Raw genomic sequence first — 20,141 nt, 5'->3', positions numbered from 1 at the left:
GTTGTGCCATTAATTCATATTCAAGATATCTGTAAAAGATGTACATATTTATCTTGACTTAGAAATGCAATTTGGCTGGTGGAGAATTATTGACCCAGAGGATCTAAAAGCTTTGCTCAAAGTGCTGCATTTCAGAGGAATAAGAGAAAAGGCGTTACAGAAACAAATTCAGAAACACTTGGATTATATTACTCAAGCCTGCATCAAGAATAAGGATGGTGTGTACCTAAAAGATTTCTGCTCTCTTGCTTACTTACGAAAATTCATTCTTTTACCTTAAAATGTATTTTAGTGTGTCTTCATTTATTACTAACGGGCATTTTTTCCTATTTTGCTCAAAAAATAGTAACCGTGTACATTTCTTAAATTGGCATTACTTCCTTATAATTTTTTACAACCTGCAGACATATTGTGTTCTTAAAAAAGAATATTCCTACTTTTGAAAGCAAGCTGCCTGCATACGCACAGGTGCACTTGTGTCTGTTAAGTTACATTCACATGTTACCCCTGGAATTTTATTTACTTTCTGAAAGAAATCATTGGGGAATAAAGTGGATTTTAAAACTAATTTCTTTTCTGGGGCGCCTGGGTGGCTCAGTCGTTAAGCGTCTGCCTTCGACTTAGGTCATGATCCCAGGGTCCTGGGATCGAGCTCTGCATCGGGCTCCCTGCTCCGCGGGAAACTTGCTTCTCCCTCTCCCTCTCTCCCTGCTTGTGCTCCCTCTCTTGCTGTGTCTCTCCCTGTCAAATAAATAAATAAAATCTTAAAAAAAAAATTAAATTAAATTAATTTCTTTTCAAATGTAGTTGCTATTATTGAATTAAATGAAAATGAAGAAAACCAGGTAACTCGAGATATTGTGGAGAACTGGTCAGTAGAAGATCAAGCAATGGAAATGGATTTGAGTATTCTTCAACAGGTGGAAGATCTAGAAAGGAGAGTTGCATCAGCAAGTTTGCAAGTGAAGGTAAAATTGACTTGGAATAAAATCTGTTTTTAGGATAATGGAAGGTAACTAATATTTTATATGCCTGACATTTGCCAGTTCCTATGTTAAATGTCTTCATTTTATCTCATTTAATCCTCATCATGATCCTGAATTAATTTTCCCCATCTCACAGGTAAGGAACAAGGCTCAGAGTAAGTAACCTGCCAGTGGTCTTATAGTAAGTGGCTAAATATGGGTTCAAACCAAGTCAGTCTAACTGCAGTACCCATGTTCTTTTTACTAAATCTTGCTGCCTCCTTAATGACAATCAAAACTATCATTTCTGGTATGCAGTTCTTCACTGCAAGCAGAGTTTCACAGGTTTACCCATGATAATATAATGCTCTATTAAACTCCTACTGCTGTGTTTCATGTAGGTCCAGGAAGCACCTCTATACAAGCCATGTTGTATGTCAGACTATCACTGTATATAATTTTAAATTGGAGAATATAGATATATCTGGATATGTGTTATATTATATGCACGCTCACACACACACCCTACGTATATATATAAAGTTTTAATTTATGTATTTATCTACTGGGCATTACCATTGTCACAAACAATGATCAAAACTGGCTTCCAATGGAAAGGCAAAAGGAAGGAAAGCTTTACCTTTGTGTAAGACTTTTTGGTTTTGTAAAGAGGAGTATAAAGGTCTTCTCAATTGATAATAAGGTGACATCACTGAGAATAAATGGATTGATAGTGAATAAGCATGAGACAGACACCTGAAAAGGTTTAAAAAATGTAGTTTCCATGTAATTTGATTTGATATTTCACATTTTATCCAGATTTTATCCAGAATGAGAAACTTATGCTATCCTATCCAATGATTAAAATATTTCTTCAAAATTACTTTAATGCTGGCATTTGGAAATTTTCAGGGATTTCCAAAAAATATGATTTCCCAGAGCTAATAAAATATCCCTTTCTTGCCACAAACATAATTACCAACTTTGGGAAGTTTATCATTTGCTAGGCAACTATATGAATCTTTTTCCTGGTACTATAATACAATATAAAAATGCCTCATTTATCTGGCGTCTTCAACAAGTGAACTCTTCTACACAAGTTTATTTTCTGGAGAAATGATAATTATCCCATTTAGTGCTATAATTTTTTAACATGTTTGTTGGATCACTTATGTTATGTATTACACTGCCGCCTTAAATTGAGAATAATGAGTTTGATTGAAATTATCTTGGTGACACAGTATCTTCAGTATGAAGACCAGTGATTAGATAATGATTCCCTCAGGAAATGTGAAGAGGTTTTGCCCCTCCGGTAAATGATCCCAGTGTGCTTTGATTTTTAAACTATCACATCTACTTTCTATAGTCTGTTTTCTCTCATGGTCAGTTGTTACTATTTGCTGGTTTAGATTTGATTGGTTCTACCAGCCCTATTTTCCTCCACCTCCCCTCCCGCACTCCCAATCTGACTTGCCAATTCTGACTGGCTGTTCGTTGGAAAAGGATATCATCACGCTTTTCTAATTATGCATAAAGTCAGAGCATGGGCCTGAAACATTTTCCTGGAGATATACTCAAATTTTGTTGCAATGACCTTATCACATAACCAGCTGCTTAGATGTTTTTGGCTGTGTTCTCAGTAGCTAAGTGAAATATTTTTAAGTGGTATGTAGTATCCTTTTCAAACTGTAAAGAATGAGGCCATTGGATATGACTTGTACCTAGTGCACTTATGCATACTACTTATAATTTCATACTTACGTCCTAAATATAAATGTTCTACTGAGTTAATGAGAAAGAATTGATCACAATATACAAGACAAAATAATTATCACTAAAGAGATTTAATAAAAAACATAATGGTCATTTTGTTTCTTATTTACTAAGTACCTATTCCACATTAGGCAGTGGACATCACAAAATTGGATACAAGGTGGTTTCTGCCCTCAGAAAGCTTGTCATATGATAGGGAGATAAGACATGGACATCTCTGTAGAATCTAGTAACTCATCACAGACAAGTACAGAGTTATGCATGAATTTTGAAAAAGAATACATGACTTGGGAAATATGAGAAAGATCAGGGAAGATTTCGTGGAGAAGTCAAGATGGAATTTGAGAAGATGACGAAGGTTTTGACGGTCAGAGAACAGGGAATGCCATACTAGAAAAAGCGAACAGCATGAGTGGAGCACCAGGATCAGGGGGCTCAGAACATATCAGTGGAATGGCAAGTCGTGGAGTTTGACTGCAGTGTAGGGTACATAAATGGGAACATATGAGAAAGAGGTAGATTGAGGTACTTGAATGTCATGGTAAAAATAGGGACTTTGTTAAATAGTAGGGAGTCTTTGAAGGATTTGGAGCTAGAGGATTGATATAAGCAAGCTGAGTTGTAGGATCATTTATTTATTCAATCAACATATATTGAGTGCCATCTGTTTGCCCTACTCTGCTGGAGATAAAATGGCTAAAAGCAGACATGGCCCTCATGGAATTTAGAGGTAGAAAAAATGTTAATCAAATAATCATAGCAATGTAAAATTACACAAGGCTATGGAGTATTATGTGGTTCTATGAGAGCCTGTAACAGGGAGATTTAATCTCCCAAAGGAGGTCAAGGAAGGATTCCCTAAGGAAGTAAATTTTAACATGAGAGCTACAGGATGAGTAGAGTTAAGTAGGTGAAGAGGAACAGGGAAAAAGCCATACAGACAAATGTAACAGCTTAGGCAAAGCTCCTGTGGCTGAAGGAAAAAGTGGTAAGTACAGAAGGGTGGTAGAAGGAGTGAAAATGGAAAGGAAGAACCAAGTTCAGGACTACCGGGAGTTTTCCATTTAAGTGGTCCCATGAAATGAATAAATATTTACTTATCCTCAAATCCTTCAGAATACTTTGCTAATTTTCATTATACCTTTCATAATACCAAAGTTATTAAATTTTCTTCTTCAGACTTTTCTTACAACTGTGTCTTTTAATTTTCTGTTCTTGTTTCTACCTAGCATTAGGAAACACAAGGTAAAAACTTTCAGTAAAGATCCTTGAGATCTGCTGGTGTCTGCTGCTGTATTTTAAGTACAGGTAATTCACCCATCAGGCATTTTAAGAGAAAACCATAATAACATTATTCTCTTGATATATAGGGTTGGATGTGTCCAGAGCCTGCATCAGAAAGGGAGGACTTGGTATATTTTGAACATAAGTCATTTTCTAAATTGTGCAAGGAGCATGATGGAGAATTTACTGGCGAAGAAGAAAGCAGTGCAGATGCATTAGAACGGAAGAGTGACAACCCCCTAGATATAGCTGTAACCAGGCTGGCTGATTTGGAGCGGAACATTGAGAGAAGGTATCTGAAGAGCCCCTTAAGTACCACCATTCAGATCAAACTGGATAATGTGGGCACAGTTACTGTCCCTGCTCCTGCACCATCCATTAGTGGTGATGGTGACGGGTAGGTTATTGAGATTAACTTGAAAAATTATTGTGCTTCTTTGCTAATTGGAGCCTATTTTCTATTGCCTGTTATCTATGTATCTTCTTGTATGTCTGTGATCCATATGGATCATGCTATTTGCATGGTGCTTTGTAAAAACATTTTTTTTTTTGTTATGTGCGTTGATAATCCTGCAAAGTGATCTTACATTTACCTGGTTGTGACTAAGCTTTGAGGCACGTAGCCACAGTCTGTGCACTACATCAAATTTAGTTGCTTAAACCTTATTCTTATTGGCTGTTCCATGTTTTTGTCATTGCTTGGCTTTCAGTGTGATGATTGTTTCACATTCAGTAACCATAAATGTGGATATGACCTACTTAATTTTTCTATATTTCAATGCAGAATTGAAGAGGATATTGCTCCAGGGCTCAGGGTATGGAGAAGGGCATTATCAGAAGCTCGCAGTGCTGCACAGGTAGCTCTGTGCATTCAGCAGTTACAGAAATCAATAGCATGGGAAAAATCAATTATGAAAGTTGTAAGTGTTTTCATTTAAGAAATACTATAACTCATTTACTTTGTCCTGTTTTTCCCAACCTCTAAACCTTTCTTAATTAATACATTACTTATTGTCAAAATAATGTATGCTTTACTTGACAGTTTGTTTAATTCTTAAATACTGTATCAGTTTGATACTTTTCTCCTTATTTTGAGCTTTTTGATGGAAACTTCCAAATATGTTCTCTCTTCTTTTTAAAAATCTTGATTCTCATTCCACTGAATATTGTTTATAACTCTGACTGAGGTTGTTTTCTGTATTCTGTTAACATAATAGATGTTCATCTAAATATTTTGAAGACCCTTTCACTCTTGTAAACATTCCAGTTGCTAACATTATCTGCTACATTCACTGCATTCTTAAAATGTCTTTATATTTCTATCAGTTTTCTTTTTTTTCTGTAATGCTAAGAAATAACTAGATAAGTAAATGCAAAATAAACAGAGAGCTCTTAGTTTGTGCGCTTGATATCATGTATATGGCATCGGAAGTAGCTGATATGAAGAGTAGGTCTTTTATTTTTTTTTTTCTCCTAACCATTAAAACTGGTTTTTCACCTTCTTTGCTAAAGCCCAAGTAGTTATCATTGTGCAGTGGCCTCTACCTTGTACCAGGCACCAAATACTATATATTCCAAATGAAAGCTATAGTCCATATATCTTCCAGAGAGATGCTCATTTTAAACATGTTCATGTCCCTCTTGCCTCTTATATCAGATACAGAAATATTTATTATATGTGAACTTTTATGAATTACTTTGACATTTGCTTTTGAATTACAGATTAGCTATAAAATCCAAACATTTGAGATTTGTTTTCATGCATGACTAATAGTAAAATTCCTTACTTAAAATAGTCATTCCCCAAAGAAAAGAAGTGATCCTTAAATAATTTAACATTCTTTCCTTTATTTTAACCTCTAAGTTTAGACTACTCAACGCCTTATTCATTCTTACAAATAAATTTGGTTTCTTCTGTGGTTTTTCCCTTCTTCATGTAAAATATCCATGGAATAATGAATCTGCAGTTTTCACAATCTGCTCAAATTTAGGTCTTTTCCAATCCACATTACAATTTACCATAAGATTGAAGGCAAGTTCTGTTCATCTGGTAGCATTTTTACCAGGTAAAAAGAATCTTTCTTCTAAAACTTATTATTAAAACCAGTTTTAAAATCACCTTGGAGAAATATACTTGGTGAAGTCTAGACTGTAATGATCAAAAGAGATTGAATTCTACATCAAAATGAAACTGGAACAGTTCTTTTCCTCATATACACCAAAATAGTCATCATGATATGATCAGATTTGTTATAACCTGTATATAGAAACCCAAAATTTGTACCAAAATCTGCCTTTATACTTTCTGCAGTCAAAAGCTTTATTTCATTTCTGGCAAATTCATAAGTCTTTTTCATGTTATTAATATACATTTATCATTATTTAACTCCATCTCTTATAATCTTCATTTTTTAATATTTAATCGTACATTATTTGCTATGAAACTATCTTGAAAAGAAGGCATAGTTTCATATTCAAAGGTTAATGAGCACTTTTTAACCTTTAACTAGAAATGTAACAGTGCCTAGAATAATCCTCATAACAAGTCCTAACAAAATGTTAAAGTACTCAGTACCTTTAGAAATACCCTCTTTGCCAGAGACCAGGCTTATCATGGAAAGGAGCTGTCATAATTTGCCTCCAGATAATTCTCTGCCCACGGTATGCTTTATATTGTTGTTAATGTTAAGCATAGGCAACAGCCACTATTTTATGCTCTACATTTGCTCTAACATGTTATGAACTATTGCTGTGACTTTTCCAAAGTGTTAATGAGCTTGATACCTGCCACCCTTTTTTATTAAGTATCAGAAAAGAATTTTATTTTTAAACCATAAATGTGAGATGTCAGAGAGACTTTATAGTATTTCTAGGTATCTATTAGAAAAAATAGAGTTTACTTAATGTTCATGAAACTGATTTTTAACCTTTTTTGTCATAGGGATTTAATTATAACTTTCTAAATGTTATTTCTCAATATTTTTACAATAGAAGTTTTAAAGATGTAACTTAAGTTTGGAGAAGGTATTTAGTGATGTGGTATTAGAAAAGGTCATAAAATACTTACTGTTGGGATGGTAAACTCTGCTGCTTTTGCTCTTAGCACACATGACAATTTTAGTATTATGCATATTACATATACTTGATAGATATTTAAGCTGAATAGTGTGTATCTGCCATTTCGATAAGATTTTTAAGCTGTCATCGATGTGCATATTGAGTTATATAAGACTATTTTAGACTTTCCCAGATTAAGATTTAATGTTGTATTGAAAGTTTTAAAAATTAAGTTTGAACAGTCAAGCTGTTTTGTTTTTAAGAGTATAAATATATAACTTTCAATTAGTATAAGTGACTTACAGTTTAAATGTTTTTATTTTTCAAAATAATTGATTACAAGACATTTTCTACTGTGACAGAGTATAAGCTAAATGTCAAAACACAGGGTTAGTGTTGACCATTTTTTAAAGCTATCTTGAAAGTTTTTCTTTTCTAACTTTGCTTCTTTCCCTTTGTGAAACTGGTTATACAAAGTATGTATGCATGGGGGGAAAATCTCTTTACAGATTTTAAAGTTCTTAATGGTATTAGAAACTTTTTCACAGAGAAGAAATAATTTTATTTTTAGTTCTACAAAATAAGTTATGACCAATTAAATTCTTTGATTTAGTTTATTGTTACCAGTTTTTTGTTTTGTTTTTTTCTCTTTAGAAATCATTTTGTAGGATCCATTTTCTGCACTTGTTGACACATGTTTGATTTGGGTTGAATTCCAAAGTTTCTTGGTTTGGACACATTTTTTTTTAATCAATCTCAAAAAATAGATGGATAATTTACCAAAATATAGGGTCATCTTTTTTACTGTTATATATAATTTTGATACTAATACAAGTTTCCTAATTTTGATCTTAAAAATTACTCTAACTCTTACTTATTTCTTTCTCAGGATATCATGAGGATGCTAAGATAAGCAAAAGATGAAATACATTAAAAAATTAAAACACCATGTATTAAAGCTACTCATTGCTTTATGTGCTCTAATGTCACGTTAATGATTTCATATGTTAATGTGTACATGCTTCTGAAGTGTGTGCAGGCATTCAACCTCTAGCTTTGTTCTTTGCAGTGTACCTGAAATGTGCATTTACCCCAACTGAACTGCTCACCCGTCATGTGGTCCATATCTGTGTAATGAGAGATACATAGATGTGTATGGCTACTGTATATTTGTTAGCAAGCGGAATGTTTGTTACTAATATGAATTAGGAATTACGGTGTGTTTAATATCCCAATAACTATTCTTCACAGCAGAGAGCTAATTTTAAATGATTTCTCATGTATTATAGTACTGCCAGATCTGTCGAAAGGGAGATAATGAAGAACTGCTTCTCCTTTGTGATGGCTGTGACAAAGGCTGTCACACGTACTGCCACAGGCCCAAGATTACCACTATACCAGACGGGGACTGGTTCTGTCCCGCTTGCATTGCTAAGGTGAGACTGACCTAACACTAAACCGTTCAATTGCCAGATCAAAATGCAGAGCTGTATGGGGATTTTTTAAAGATATAATTCATAGGCCATAAAAATCACCATTTTAAAGTGCACAACTCAGTGGTTTTACAATATTCACAAAGTTGTACAACCATCACCACTATTTAATTCCACAACAAATTTTTCATGACCCCAACAAAGAGCCTTTGTACCCATTATCAGTCACTCCCCATTCCCCATCTCCCCTTAGCCTTTGGCAACCATTATTCTACTTTCTGTCTCAATGGATTTGCCTATTCCGGTCATTACATATAATCCTTTTGTGTCTGACTTCTTTCACTTAGCACAATATTTTCAGGGTTCATTCATGTTCTAGCATGTATTAGTACTTCCTTTTTATAGTCAAATGATACTCCGTTATTTGGATATACCACATTTTGTTTATTCATTCTTCAGTTGATAGACATTTGGGTTGTTTCCATATTTTGGCTATTATGAATGATGCTGCTGTGAAACATTCATATATAAGTTTTTGTATGAATAAATGTTTTCACTCATCTTGGGTATATACCTAGGAGTTAAATTGCTAGGTCAGATGGTAATAGGCATTGTTTTTTAAGTCACTTTCTGGTCACATTTAAATTAGAAACCTGTGGACACCCATAATGGATTGATAATATGATAATAGAATTAGAAAGTAAGAAGTGTGAAAGGGTCAACATGTGTTGAGGGCCAGAGTCTTTGTTAGGTGTTTCCTAACTCAGTCACTCCCTTCCATGTTTAATCTCTTGGCCAATAACTACCATTAATCATTACCAGTAACTGCCATGTCTCCATGAACTAAATTCCAAACATCCATCTATTCACTGCCTCCTTTCTTTTCAGTCTACCCTCTTTCACACTCAAACTCCAACAATTCTTTGACCTCCAGTCCATTTATCTGAAGACCTTCTCACTGTCCCTCTCCCCTTTCATGTCCTCTCTTTTCTCCTAACCTTGCTTGTAATATGTCAGCATTTCATTATCATAACCATTGCATCCACCTTTATCCCCTTTGCCTCTCTCTCACTTGGGAAGACCATCATTCTGGTTAATCCAACTCTTGACTTCCCTGCACCTATATTTTTATATCTGAATGTGGTTGGAGAAAACACCCAGCCCTTTAAATTCGAGGCATTAAGAAGGCCTTTAATGGTGCCTGATGATTTACCTCCAACTCTGTCTCCTCCATCCTTATTGTCAACTGATGACCTTACTCCCATTGCCCTGTGAAAATAGAAGCCACCAGAAGAAAATATTACAAGAATTTGCCACCACATGCACCATTCTTCCTGTGTCTGTGCTCACATACTCTACCTTCTCTCCTGTTGCCGTGAACTGCTAGTGGCTCTGACAAACTCAGTTTCCCAAGGTATGCCTCAGAACCAACCCCCTCTCACCTTCTTAGGAGTATGATTCCAACAGTTCTCTCTTCTCCTGCATCATCTATGTTTCCTTCTCCCCTGGGTTCTTCTCATCAGCCCACTAACATGCTACTATTCCTTCCGTCTTGAGAGAACTAAATAAACAAAAACCCTCTTCTGGGCTCACTTCTTCTTTGATTCACTTCCCCCATTTCTTCCCTTCCCTTTACAGAAGAACTCATGGAAAGTTTTCTGTTCTGGTTCTCTGATTTTTCTCCTCCAAATCACTCTTGAACTCGTTCCAGTCAGATTTTCACCTCCATAGCTTCTCCAAAATTGCTCTTATCATGACCACAAATAACTTTCACATTGCTTAATTCAGTGATCAGTGCTTAGGCCTCATCTATCCTATTAGGTATATTTGATAGAGTGGAGCACTCCGTTTCCTTGAAACCCTGTTTCCACTTGACTTCTAGGATTCCATACTTACCTGGTTGTCTTCCTGCCTTTGCTCTTTTTCAGTCGCTTTGCTGGTTTTTCTTACCTCCCTGATCTCTAACATTGGAGCACTTTCTTAGCTTCAGGGTTATCTGTAAAATGGGATAGTATCTAATTCAGAGAGGTGTTTTTTTTTTTTAAGATTTTATTTATTTATTTATTTATTTATTTATTTATTTATTTGACAGAGAGTGTGCGCACATGCGTGCACACACACGCACGCATAAGCAGGGGGAGGGGCCGAGGGAGAAAGAGAGAGAATCTCAAGCAGGCTCCCAGCTGAGCATGGAGCCAGATGTGGGACTCCATCCCACGACCCTGAGATCATGACCTGAGCTGAAATCAAGAGTTGGACGCTCAACTGACTGAGCCACCCAGGCACCCCTAATTTGTAGAGATTTTTGAGGATCAAATATGGTCATGTGTCTAAGAGTTTTTATGACTTTAAAGTTCTGTTACATGTATATTAATACTTTATTACACTTGATTTCTATTATTTATTTTTATAATATATTTTATATATTTTTATTTTTATAATGTATTTATTTTTATAAAATAGCAGAGAGTCCCACATGGCATTATATTCACTAATAATCACTTTTTAATTTTTCATTACTTGATTATTTTGTCATATCTAGTGTAATTCAGTAATAATTTTCACTGGTTGTACATAAATTATCTTTTAGCTTCTTAACTGTCAAGTTATAGAAATTTCCTCTAATGCTTTATTAATTACTAACAAATTGGTATGTTTATTCTTGAATTATCATCTGGTAGACTATAGGAGGTTTTGTTTTCAGTAAATTTGCTTAAATTAGAATTTTGGCTATCTATCATTCAAGGAGTGGACTAGGAGACATATGATCTATGATCTAATTCAAGTGCTTCTATGTAATGCAGATTTCTAAGCCTCTGCTCCCTGTTTTTTTAAAGGTAGTGAATTAGATGTTATGTTTCTTATAGCAATAAAAAATATTAAACATTTGATTTTGATATATAAAGATTTTTAAAGTTAATGTTTTTAAACTATCTTTCCAGTTAATTCAGTTTTTGTAAGTATTTATACTGTCTTGCTCTCAAATGGCTATTTATGCACATATTTTATTTTTACTCTGTGTATATGTATGTGCATGCCAATATATATACATGCACTTTGTTATATATATTTATTAAATTTATAGATTTGTTTTATGTATCTCATAGGATCATAGAATCAAAAAGACGTGTATATGTGTATTGATGCACACATATATATGTATAAATATACATACACATATTTATACACACTCATAGACACACACACATGAGGTTTCAAACTCCAATACCTGTAAAAGTCAGGCAAATAACACAAAAGAGTTGGGACTGTGGCAAATAGGAAAGTCATGCCCCAATTTAAATATAACAGTCATTACTCAACTCCAGCCAGTTGTTGTCATGTAGACATGTGGGCCCAATGTTCCAGGATCTACCAGTATTTCAAGTTTATGGATTTTATGCATATCCTCCCAAATGTTTAGTGTTGGCACAAACTCAAGACTTTTTACAAGCATTATATGAGCCAAGCAGCAACACATTCTGTGGGCTCTTTACAGCCTGTGAGCCACCAGTCACAAACTTCTGATATATAAATATATACAAACAACAGAAATGTGCCCTTTTATGTGTAATCTGATAGGTTCTGCTTTAGACATACTGAAGTTCCTCTTTGAATTTGGGTTATAAAAAGATAGAGAAAAAGGGTAGGGAGTGGGGTATCTCTGTCCCAGAACAAAGTAAATCAGGTAACAGAGTAACTAACTATATACAAGCTTGCTTTTAAAAGTATGTTTCTGTGGGGGCGCCTGGCTGGCCCAGTCAGTGGAGCATGTGACTCTTGATCCCGGGGTTGAGTCTGAGCCCCACGGTGCATGTAGAGATTACTTAACAAATAAAGTCTTTATGAAGATAAGTGTGGGTATGTGTACAGTATGATGAGGCAAGCTGATAAACATTACTTAGTAAAGAAATGTATAAACTTCATTGTCTTTTTGAAACACAAAGTTCTTTTGATTCTGTAATTTAAATTTCATGTTTTCCTACTGTAGTTATGAGTTTGTTAGAAAATGATCCCAAGTAATAATTTAGTTCACATAAAGAACAAGAAGTTTTGGCCCCTTATTCATGAAATTTTGTTCTTAAGTAATATAATTATTCAATCCAACTTAATCTTCATTAAATGGACTTTTTCATTATGTTAAGCATTCTCTTTCTCTTTTTTTATGATTTCAGAGTGATAAAAGCTTAGTGTAATATGAAAACTCAGAATATCAGATATTCATGAATAAAAATTGATAAACTAAATGGAAAAGAGACTTAGTAAAACATTTTAATTATTTTAGTTAGTGACAAGGGGTAGTGATTCTTTGATATGATATGGGGAAGGTATTAGATTTATAGTTTGCCTTATTATTTCAGGCAATTAAAATCTCTCCTTAACTATACTTTTAGCCTTCCAATAGAGAACCAAATAATTTTAATTGCTTATGGGCAATTATTTAAAAATATTATAGAAAAGTTCATGAAATCCTCAAAGAAATTATTATGAAGTACTCCAAAGAAATGTTTTCAGCCAAATTTATTTCAAGAATACAGCCAACTTTAGATTGTGGCTAGACTGAATATCTGACTCTGCATATCTCTCTTCTATGATCTATTATATTTATTATAACATTTAACTCTCAAAATATGATTTATTTCCCTATTTCTGAATGGGGGAAGAGAGCTCGTTGTTATATCAGTGTGCTGACCGCAAGCTGTAGTTACATTGCATAAGGCTACACTGAGATTTTTTTTTTTTCATGTAACTTTAGAGCTAGAATGACCTTACCAGTTGTGTGGCTTATCTTTCTTATTTTACAGATGAGAAGATAGGGCCTCACAGATATATTTGTATAAATTCCATAGCTAGTTACTGACAGAGCCATAGCTAGAATTCATATCCTTTAAATATGATCTCTTTTATACTGTGTCTTTATTGTTTTCCTCAAAAACAGACATTTTTTTCCTCTCTCTCTGTCTCTCTCTCTGATTTTTCACCATTACTTTGTTCACACCTGGGAACCACAATTTAGTGGAACTCTCTTTTTATAGCAAATGCTTTTTTCCCTTTATCCAAAAATAAACAAATATATACAAATTTCCAGTAGATTTAATCACTTATAAAGGACTTTTTCTTTATTTGACATTTTGTGAGCTATTTTTCATGTTTTGGCCTAGTTTTTTTATTACGTCTTCAATTGTCTTATTAATAAGCTCTGTATTGTTTATTTGTTATTTTCACCTTTGTTCCTAATTGTGTTCTAAAAGATAGTCCTTTTGTACCTTTAAACTCATTTGGTTAGCGACCTAGACTAAAGGAATACTGCTAAATTCTGTAGTACCAAAGATGGATTACCATGAGATCAACAGCTTCAAGTTTTAGGAGTTCTTAAGATAGATTTTCATGCTTTATTAGATTTTAACCTTATATTATGGGAGATCAAATTCATAGATCTCTCTTAAAAATAAAATTATCAACCTTGTAGATCAGAGATAAAATTCCTTTTGTTTGTCCTGTCAGACTTTAATAATTTAAAATAATAGGTCTGTAGATGGTTATTTTCTTATACCTCATTTACTTTTTTTTAAATTAAGGCAAGTGGTCAAACTCTAAAAATCAAAAAACTTCATGTCAAAGGAAAAAAGACTAATGAGTCAAAGAAAGGCAAGAAAGTAACTTTAACAGGGGATACTGAAGATGAAGACTCTGCATCTACAAATAGTTCACTAAAAAGAGGAAACAAAGACCTGAAAAAAAGAAAAATGGAGGAAAACACTTCTGTTAACTTGTCAAAACAGGAAAGTTTTACTTCTATTAAGAAACCTAAAAGAGATGACTCCAAAGACCTCGCTCTTTGCAGGTATTATTTCAGTTTGCATGTACAATATATTTATAACATTTCATTTTATTTGTTTAGAAATTTTCTACTATATCAAAGGTGACTTTTTGACAATTTATATAAATAGGAAAATGTAAAGTCTATAGTATAAATAAATGTATTCATCTTTTAAAATAAATTAATTTGCATTACTTTTACTTGAAAGATTATAAAAACTAAGTTTTTAATAAAAATTGATAATTCTAAAGCATAGATACTGATTTCAAACATTATTTTTTTAGTATGATCCTTACTGAAATGGAAACTCATGAGGATGCATGGCCTTTTCTACTTCCTGTAAACTTGAAACTTGTTCCTGGTTATAAGAAAGTTATTAAGAAGCCTATGGATTTTTCCACAATTAGAGAGAAATTAAGTAGTGGACAGTAAGTAAATAATTTCAGTTCAATATTTATTGAATGCCTAATATCTGCTGGGTACTCTTCTGGTGAGCCAAAAATCTCTGCCTTTGGAGAGAGGGTGTGTGTATGTGTGTCTGTGTGTGTGTGTGTCTGTGTGTGTTTGTGTGTTTGGTTAGGGTAGTACAGTATGAAAGACAAGTCCATTAAAATTGTTTAAACAATTAAAAAGCAGTGTGATAACGCTGCCTTTGACATTGGAAGGCCAACCAAACCCAGCCTGAGAGGTAAAGAAAAATAACAGGGAAGCCTCCCAAAGTAAGTAAATAACATAAAATGGAGCTTATATTGTACATCAGTGGAATATTGATAATATCTCATGTGGATTTAACAAAAATTGACTGTAATATTTTCAGATCATTACAATGTAGAGATAAAAGGTCATTGGAAATTTTAAATTAAAATTTAATTTTTTAAATGTTAAAAGTTTAATTATGGGTTGTTGGAGAATACTAAGAATGTATTTATTAAATGTGGGAGAAAGCTATTATTTGCTCCTCTCTACCATATTGTCTTTGTGATCCTACCTGAAGGGTGAAGTGACTTCCTGGCCACAGTTAATATTTGTTAGACCACCTTAAACTCCTACCAGACTAGCAGCTGTTAATGGAGTTTATTTGGTTCTGAACAGTGGCCCATTTTGGAGCCCCAAAAATGAGGCTGTTCACTTACAAAATAAGCCCACACAAAACGATTCCACATGTGAATGACCAGGAGCTGTGAGCTGTATGTGTTCTCTTCTTCATTCTCCTCAGCTCCTCTTATTCCTTATTACTGGTTTAGTTTAATGGACCCTGTGACCATACTTTAGGCAAAGTCACAAAAAATATGGAGAAAGAAGGAACTTTACATTGAAAGACTATCTATAAAGTAGATTTTAATTACATTATTATTGTTGTTATTATGATTACCATTATAACGCAGTATGTTATTTAGTTCCTCCTGAATGTTCTTTTGGTGAAAATCACTGTGCTCCATAATTTACATTCAATTTATAAGAGTTGAGTAGAACTTAACTCAAAATGATCAGTGTCCTTCTCACATGTTTCAAAAGATTATGTCTGTTTTGTTTTATTTTTTAAAAAATTACGGAAGGGACCTGCCCAAATTCAGAAAACATTCAAAACCATTAAAACTATTGGTTCTAATGTGAACCAAAAAGCAATAGCTCCTGTCTAGCTATGAACTACTTCTTTTGCTTTTTCTATCAAAATAATCAGATGTTTAGGTGGGTAGCATAATGGACTTAGAATCAACATGGCCAGGACAAAGACTTACACAGAAAGGCTTTACATTTTTCTCCAGTTCCTGGATAGAGGATGAATCTAAACCTCAGTGTGTCGTGATGAGCACTGGGTATTACACCCAACTAATGAATCATTGAACACTACACCAAAAACTAATGATGTACTATAATGTGGCTAACTGAACCTAAAACAAACAAACAAACAAACAGACCTCAAAATCCCCAAAATAAACACTAACACAGAGCTTAGACATTACCAAACATTGGTGTTCCCTTTTGAGAATGAGTCCTGGTGAACGGAGGAAGCCACAGCAGCGGCAAGCCGAGAGAGGGAAGCAGTTCTGTGTAATTGTGTTTGTGATGCCAGTTTTGTGGGAAGCAAAATGTAGTGGGTTTAAGCTCCTCTAACTTCAAGGTGTTTGATTAAACCCAAACTAATAAATTGGAACCAAAACTCATAAACAGTATTTCAAATGTTTAAACTAGAAATTTATCAAAAAGAGGGGAGGAAGTACTTGCTTTAATGAATCTTTCTGGGTTCCATCAACTGTGGGACTAGTATTTGTCTCACCTAGAACTCGGTCCTGGATGTTAGTCTCCCCAGCATTAATCATGAACCATTTCTTATAGTAAGGAACAGTCTAAAGAGATAAATATTTCTCAAAGTAACTTTTAAATATTTTATAAAATTTATTCCCACACATGCTGTATGATTCCATTTATATCAAACTTCCAGAATAGACAAATCCATGGAGAAAGACCAGTTAGTGGTTGCCAGGGACAGGTTAGGGAAGAATGGGAAGCAACTGCTTAATGGATACAGGGTTTCCTTCTGGGGCAACGGCAATGTTTTGCAAGTAGATAGAGGTGGTAATAGTAAATGTTGAGAATGCACTAAATGCCACTGAATTGTCCACCTTAAAATGGGTAACTTTATGTTATGTGAATTTCCCCTCATTAAAAAATAATAATAATTCCCAGAAGAACAGGAAAATGGGTGAGGTTACATCAGGTCTGAATTAATTTTGTGAGCTCATTACAGATAGAGAAATGTTACTTTATTATTGCACATAGCAGAGGGAAGTGAGAAGGTGTGGAAGACTATACCAGGTATCCCATCAAAGAACTAATTCCACTTTTACCAGGTCTCAGAGCTTCAGTGTGTACTTCAAGGGTATTTCTAATACGTAAATTATTTTAGTACTTAGCTTACCATAAGCTAGAATTAATTTAAGTTTAAATTCCCAAAAGCTCTCTTTCAAAATGTATTGGTTTGGCTTGCGTTGGCTTGAAACAAACCACTCCTTTCTTACCAGTGAGCTGACGCAGATTCATTCACCTTTCTGTTCCCTTTGCCATGTTTCTACAGAGAAAGATGTCGGGGCTTATCCCACTGAAAAAGCACTGAAGCCACAGTGCTTCTTATGGAAAAGCAGGTCTTCATGATGTTATCTCTGATAAAGGGATAGCACATTTTTTAAAATTTTTTGCCTGTTTTGGATTATCGTACTCCAGTGCTTGAGCAAAAGAGCACATCCGAAGAGAAAAGAACAGAAATGGGAAGTGGGAAAGATTTAACACAAAGCAGTATATCCTGGATGTATATAGAAGCTACAGGGCAAGTGTAATGTTTATAGGGCACAGGAAGTGTTTCCATTATTTCTACTGCAACTAAATAGTTTTCAATGTGGATGATAGGGTGCCACAACTGGCCAGAGGAACTAATAAACCGGTTAAGTGGGATGAGTCCTGGGACAGCACACTATGTACAGGTCAAACAGGAAATTGGATGTGGGGAAAATGCTAGTTAGTTGAACTGTATCCTGCTCCTCAGAGAAATGTGTTTTTTTCCATTTAATCTTTTTAAATCGTACATGGTTCAGAACACATGCAATTTTTTAAATGTTCATCTATAAGAGAGTATAATATGTTTTATATCCGTTTAAATGTAGTTATCCTAATCTTTTTTCTTTCAGTTTTACTTTTTCATTTTACCTTTTATTACCTCTTCATTTGTTTATAAAACAAAGCCACCCTATAAAAACAACCTCTAAATCATGTGTTTTCTTTCAGATATCCAAACCTTGAAACCTTTGCTGTAGATGTCAGGCTTGTTTTTGACAACTGTGAAACATTTAATGAAGATGATTCTGATATAGGCAGAGCTGGCCACAGTATGAGGAAGTATTTTGAAAAAAAGTGGACAGATATTTTCAAAGTGAGCTGAAGTTATAATAATCTTTTTTTTTTTCCTTTTAAACAAGGACAAATGAGACCAGCAGTGTGAACTGTATTTACATAAATGTGCAAGGCACATACATAATGACTTTTTTTCCTTAAAATAAGTATCACAAAAAAAAAAAAAGTATCAGAAGAATGATACCATTTTTAAAGGCTTCACTCCTACAACAACCAAGGCCCTTGGTTATTGGTTTGTGTGATTTATCAGCTAATTTAGGTAGAACAGGGAAGCACACCCAAAGAATTTTCAAAGGAAAGGGTGTTATAGTGCAATAGCAATTAAAATATATCAAATCGCACTGAATATTCAACACCAGAGCTCTAATGTGGGAAATGGTTCTCCTTTCCCTCTCAATAAATATCTATTTTTCATTTTTTTACTTTGTAGTTTATTTTTTAGTGAATGTATTTAATTTTATGAATTATTTATGATTAAACCACATCCAGAATCTTCGTTTTCTGTGAAAAGGAAGAACTAGAAAATTGCTTTAAATCTTGAAAATACAACAAGGAATGTTTTAAAATATAAAACAAAGCCAAGGTAAACTGTTTACACTGATGTGCTATAAAAGCACCAAAAATAAACTTTACTGTAGAGTTACAAGTACATTTATATATATATACATATATATATATATATGTTGCTGCATCACTTGTGTAGTTAAATTGTATTTCAAGACAGTGAAGAAAAATTGACATGTATATACTGTTCACTATTGTTTATATTAAGTCTTGTTTTAAATATGTATTATGTGTATATATTGTTTGGAGACATTATTGTTTATGCCTTAGAAGGATTGTAGCATTTTATTTTAGTCTGAAGGTAATTATAGCTACACGGCTTGTACAGTAATTATCCTCTACCAACACTGTGGCGTCTCCTTGATCTTGGTAGTGCCTGCCTTTGAAACAGGGTGTAGGGGATATTAGTTTTCCATTTTTCTATTTTGTTATATAATTTTAAGCCACCAGGGCCTAAATTAAAGTATAATCATTTGTATCCATGTGGAATAAAATTGTGACAATTTCCTACACACACAGTATTTTTTCATAGAAACATTTCCTTCCCATTTGCCTTGCCTCAGAAATAAATTTAAAAGACATTTGTAACCACTGTGTTTTATCTACTGTGTGTTGTGGTGGCCTGTTGGAGGCAAATAGATCAGAATTTTTTTTGTACCTATGTAAGAGTACTTGAAGTTTTATTTAAAATCAAATGTTGTGGAAAAGGTAGCATTCTTTTTTTTAGGAGTGTTATTTTTCTCTACTATGTGTGGCACGGATACAATAAAAGACTTTTACAAACTAGTTTTTTAGTTTTTCTTAATGAGCCTGAATATATATTCTTTTCAAAAAGATAATTTAATTTCAATTTGATTTTTACAAAATCCTAAAGGAGGAGCGGCAGACTGTGTAGTTCAATGAACATTGGGCTGGGTGGAGGAGGGTGGTTTTAAGTCAAGTGTTGTGCCTTTCATTAGCGCCTGAGCCTCTCTCGACCACATTTTGTTGTTGTTTTCACATTTCAATATGAAAATATTAGAATACATTTTAAAAGTCTTGTTCTGATATGAAAAATGTCTCTGTTGGTAGACATGTAACCAATTGTCAGTAGTCAATAAGAAAAATTGATCATATAAATTAGTCTAATAAGTCATGAGCTACAAATTCAAGCCTTCATGAAATAGGATTTGATGCCTTGCTGGGCTCTGAGGAATCACTGGTGAACAAGACAGGCACAGGCCCTTCGTGGAGCTTACAGCCTAGTGGAGAAGTGGTCCTGAGATGATGTCCTTAGAGAATGGCTTTTTAATAGTGAGGAGAGAATAGAAAAGTTTTGAAGAAAATGTTCCTAACTTTAAA

At 34.0% G+C, this 20,141-nt stretch overlaps 1 protein-coding gene across 24 annotated transcripts in view; it reads left to right on the top strand.

Moving 5' to 3' along the window:
• Positions 1-19,586, top strand: part of BAZ2B (bromodomain adjacent to zinc finger domain 2B) — a 381,813-nt gene extending 362,227 nt beyond the window's left edge. For 16 of the 24 annotated variants that reach the window (XM_078070858.1, XM_078070869.1, XM_078070868.1 and 13 more), the window contains 8 exons: positions 63-218; positions 808-968; positions 4,109-4,419; positions 4,807-4,942; positions 8,369-8,515; positions 14,089-14,354; positions 14,615-14,758; positions 18,111-19,586. In XM_078070858.1, the coding sequence (XP_077926984.1) occupies positions 63-218; positions 808-968; positions 4,109-4,419; positions 4,807-4,942; positions 8,369-8,515; positions 14,089-14,354; positions 14,615-14,758; positions 18,111-18,264 (1,475 nt within the window). In that variant the 3' untranslated portion in view covers positions 18,265-19,586. Of the gene's footprint in view, positions 1-62; positions 219-807; positions 969-4,108; positions 4,420-4,806; positions 4,943-8,368; positions 8,516-14,088; positions 14,355-14,614; positions 14,759-18,110 lie in introns of those variants that run through there. The other 8 variants (XM_078070862.1, XM_078070872.1, XM_078070870.1 and 5 more) reach the window with 5 other exon arrangements.
• Positions 19,587-20,141: the final 555 nt, after the last annotated feature.

The sequence above is a fragment of the Halichoerus grypus genome, chromosome 4 (genome assembly GCF_964656455.1).
Source record: "Halichoerus grypus chromosome 4, mHalGry1.hap1.1, whole genome shotgun sequence".
Classification (NCBI taxonomy): Eukaryota; Metazoa; Chordata; class Mammalia; order Carnivora; family Phocidae; genus Halichoerus; species Halichoerus grypus.
The sequence above is the reverse complement of the archived record's forward strand: the minus strand, read 5'-3'. Positions and strand labels throughout refer to the sequence as shown.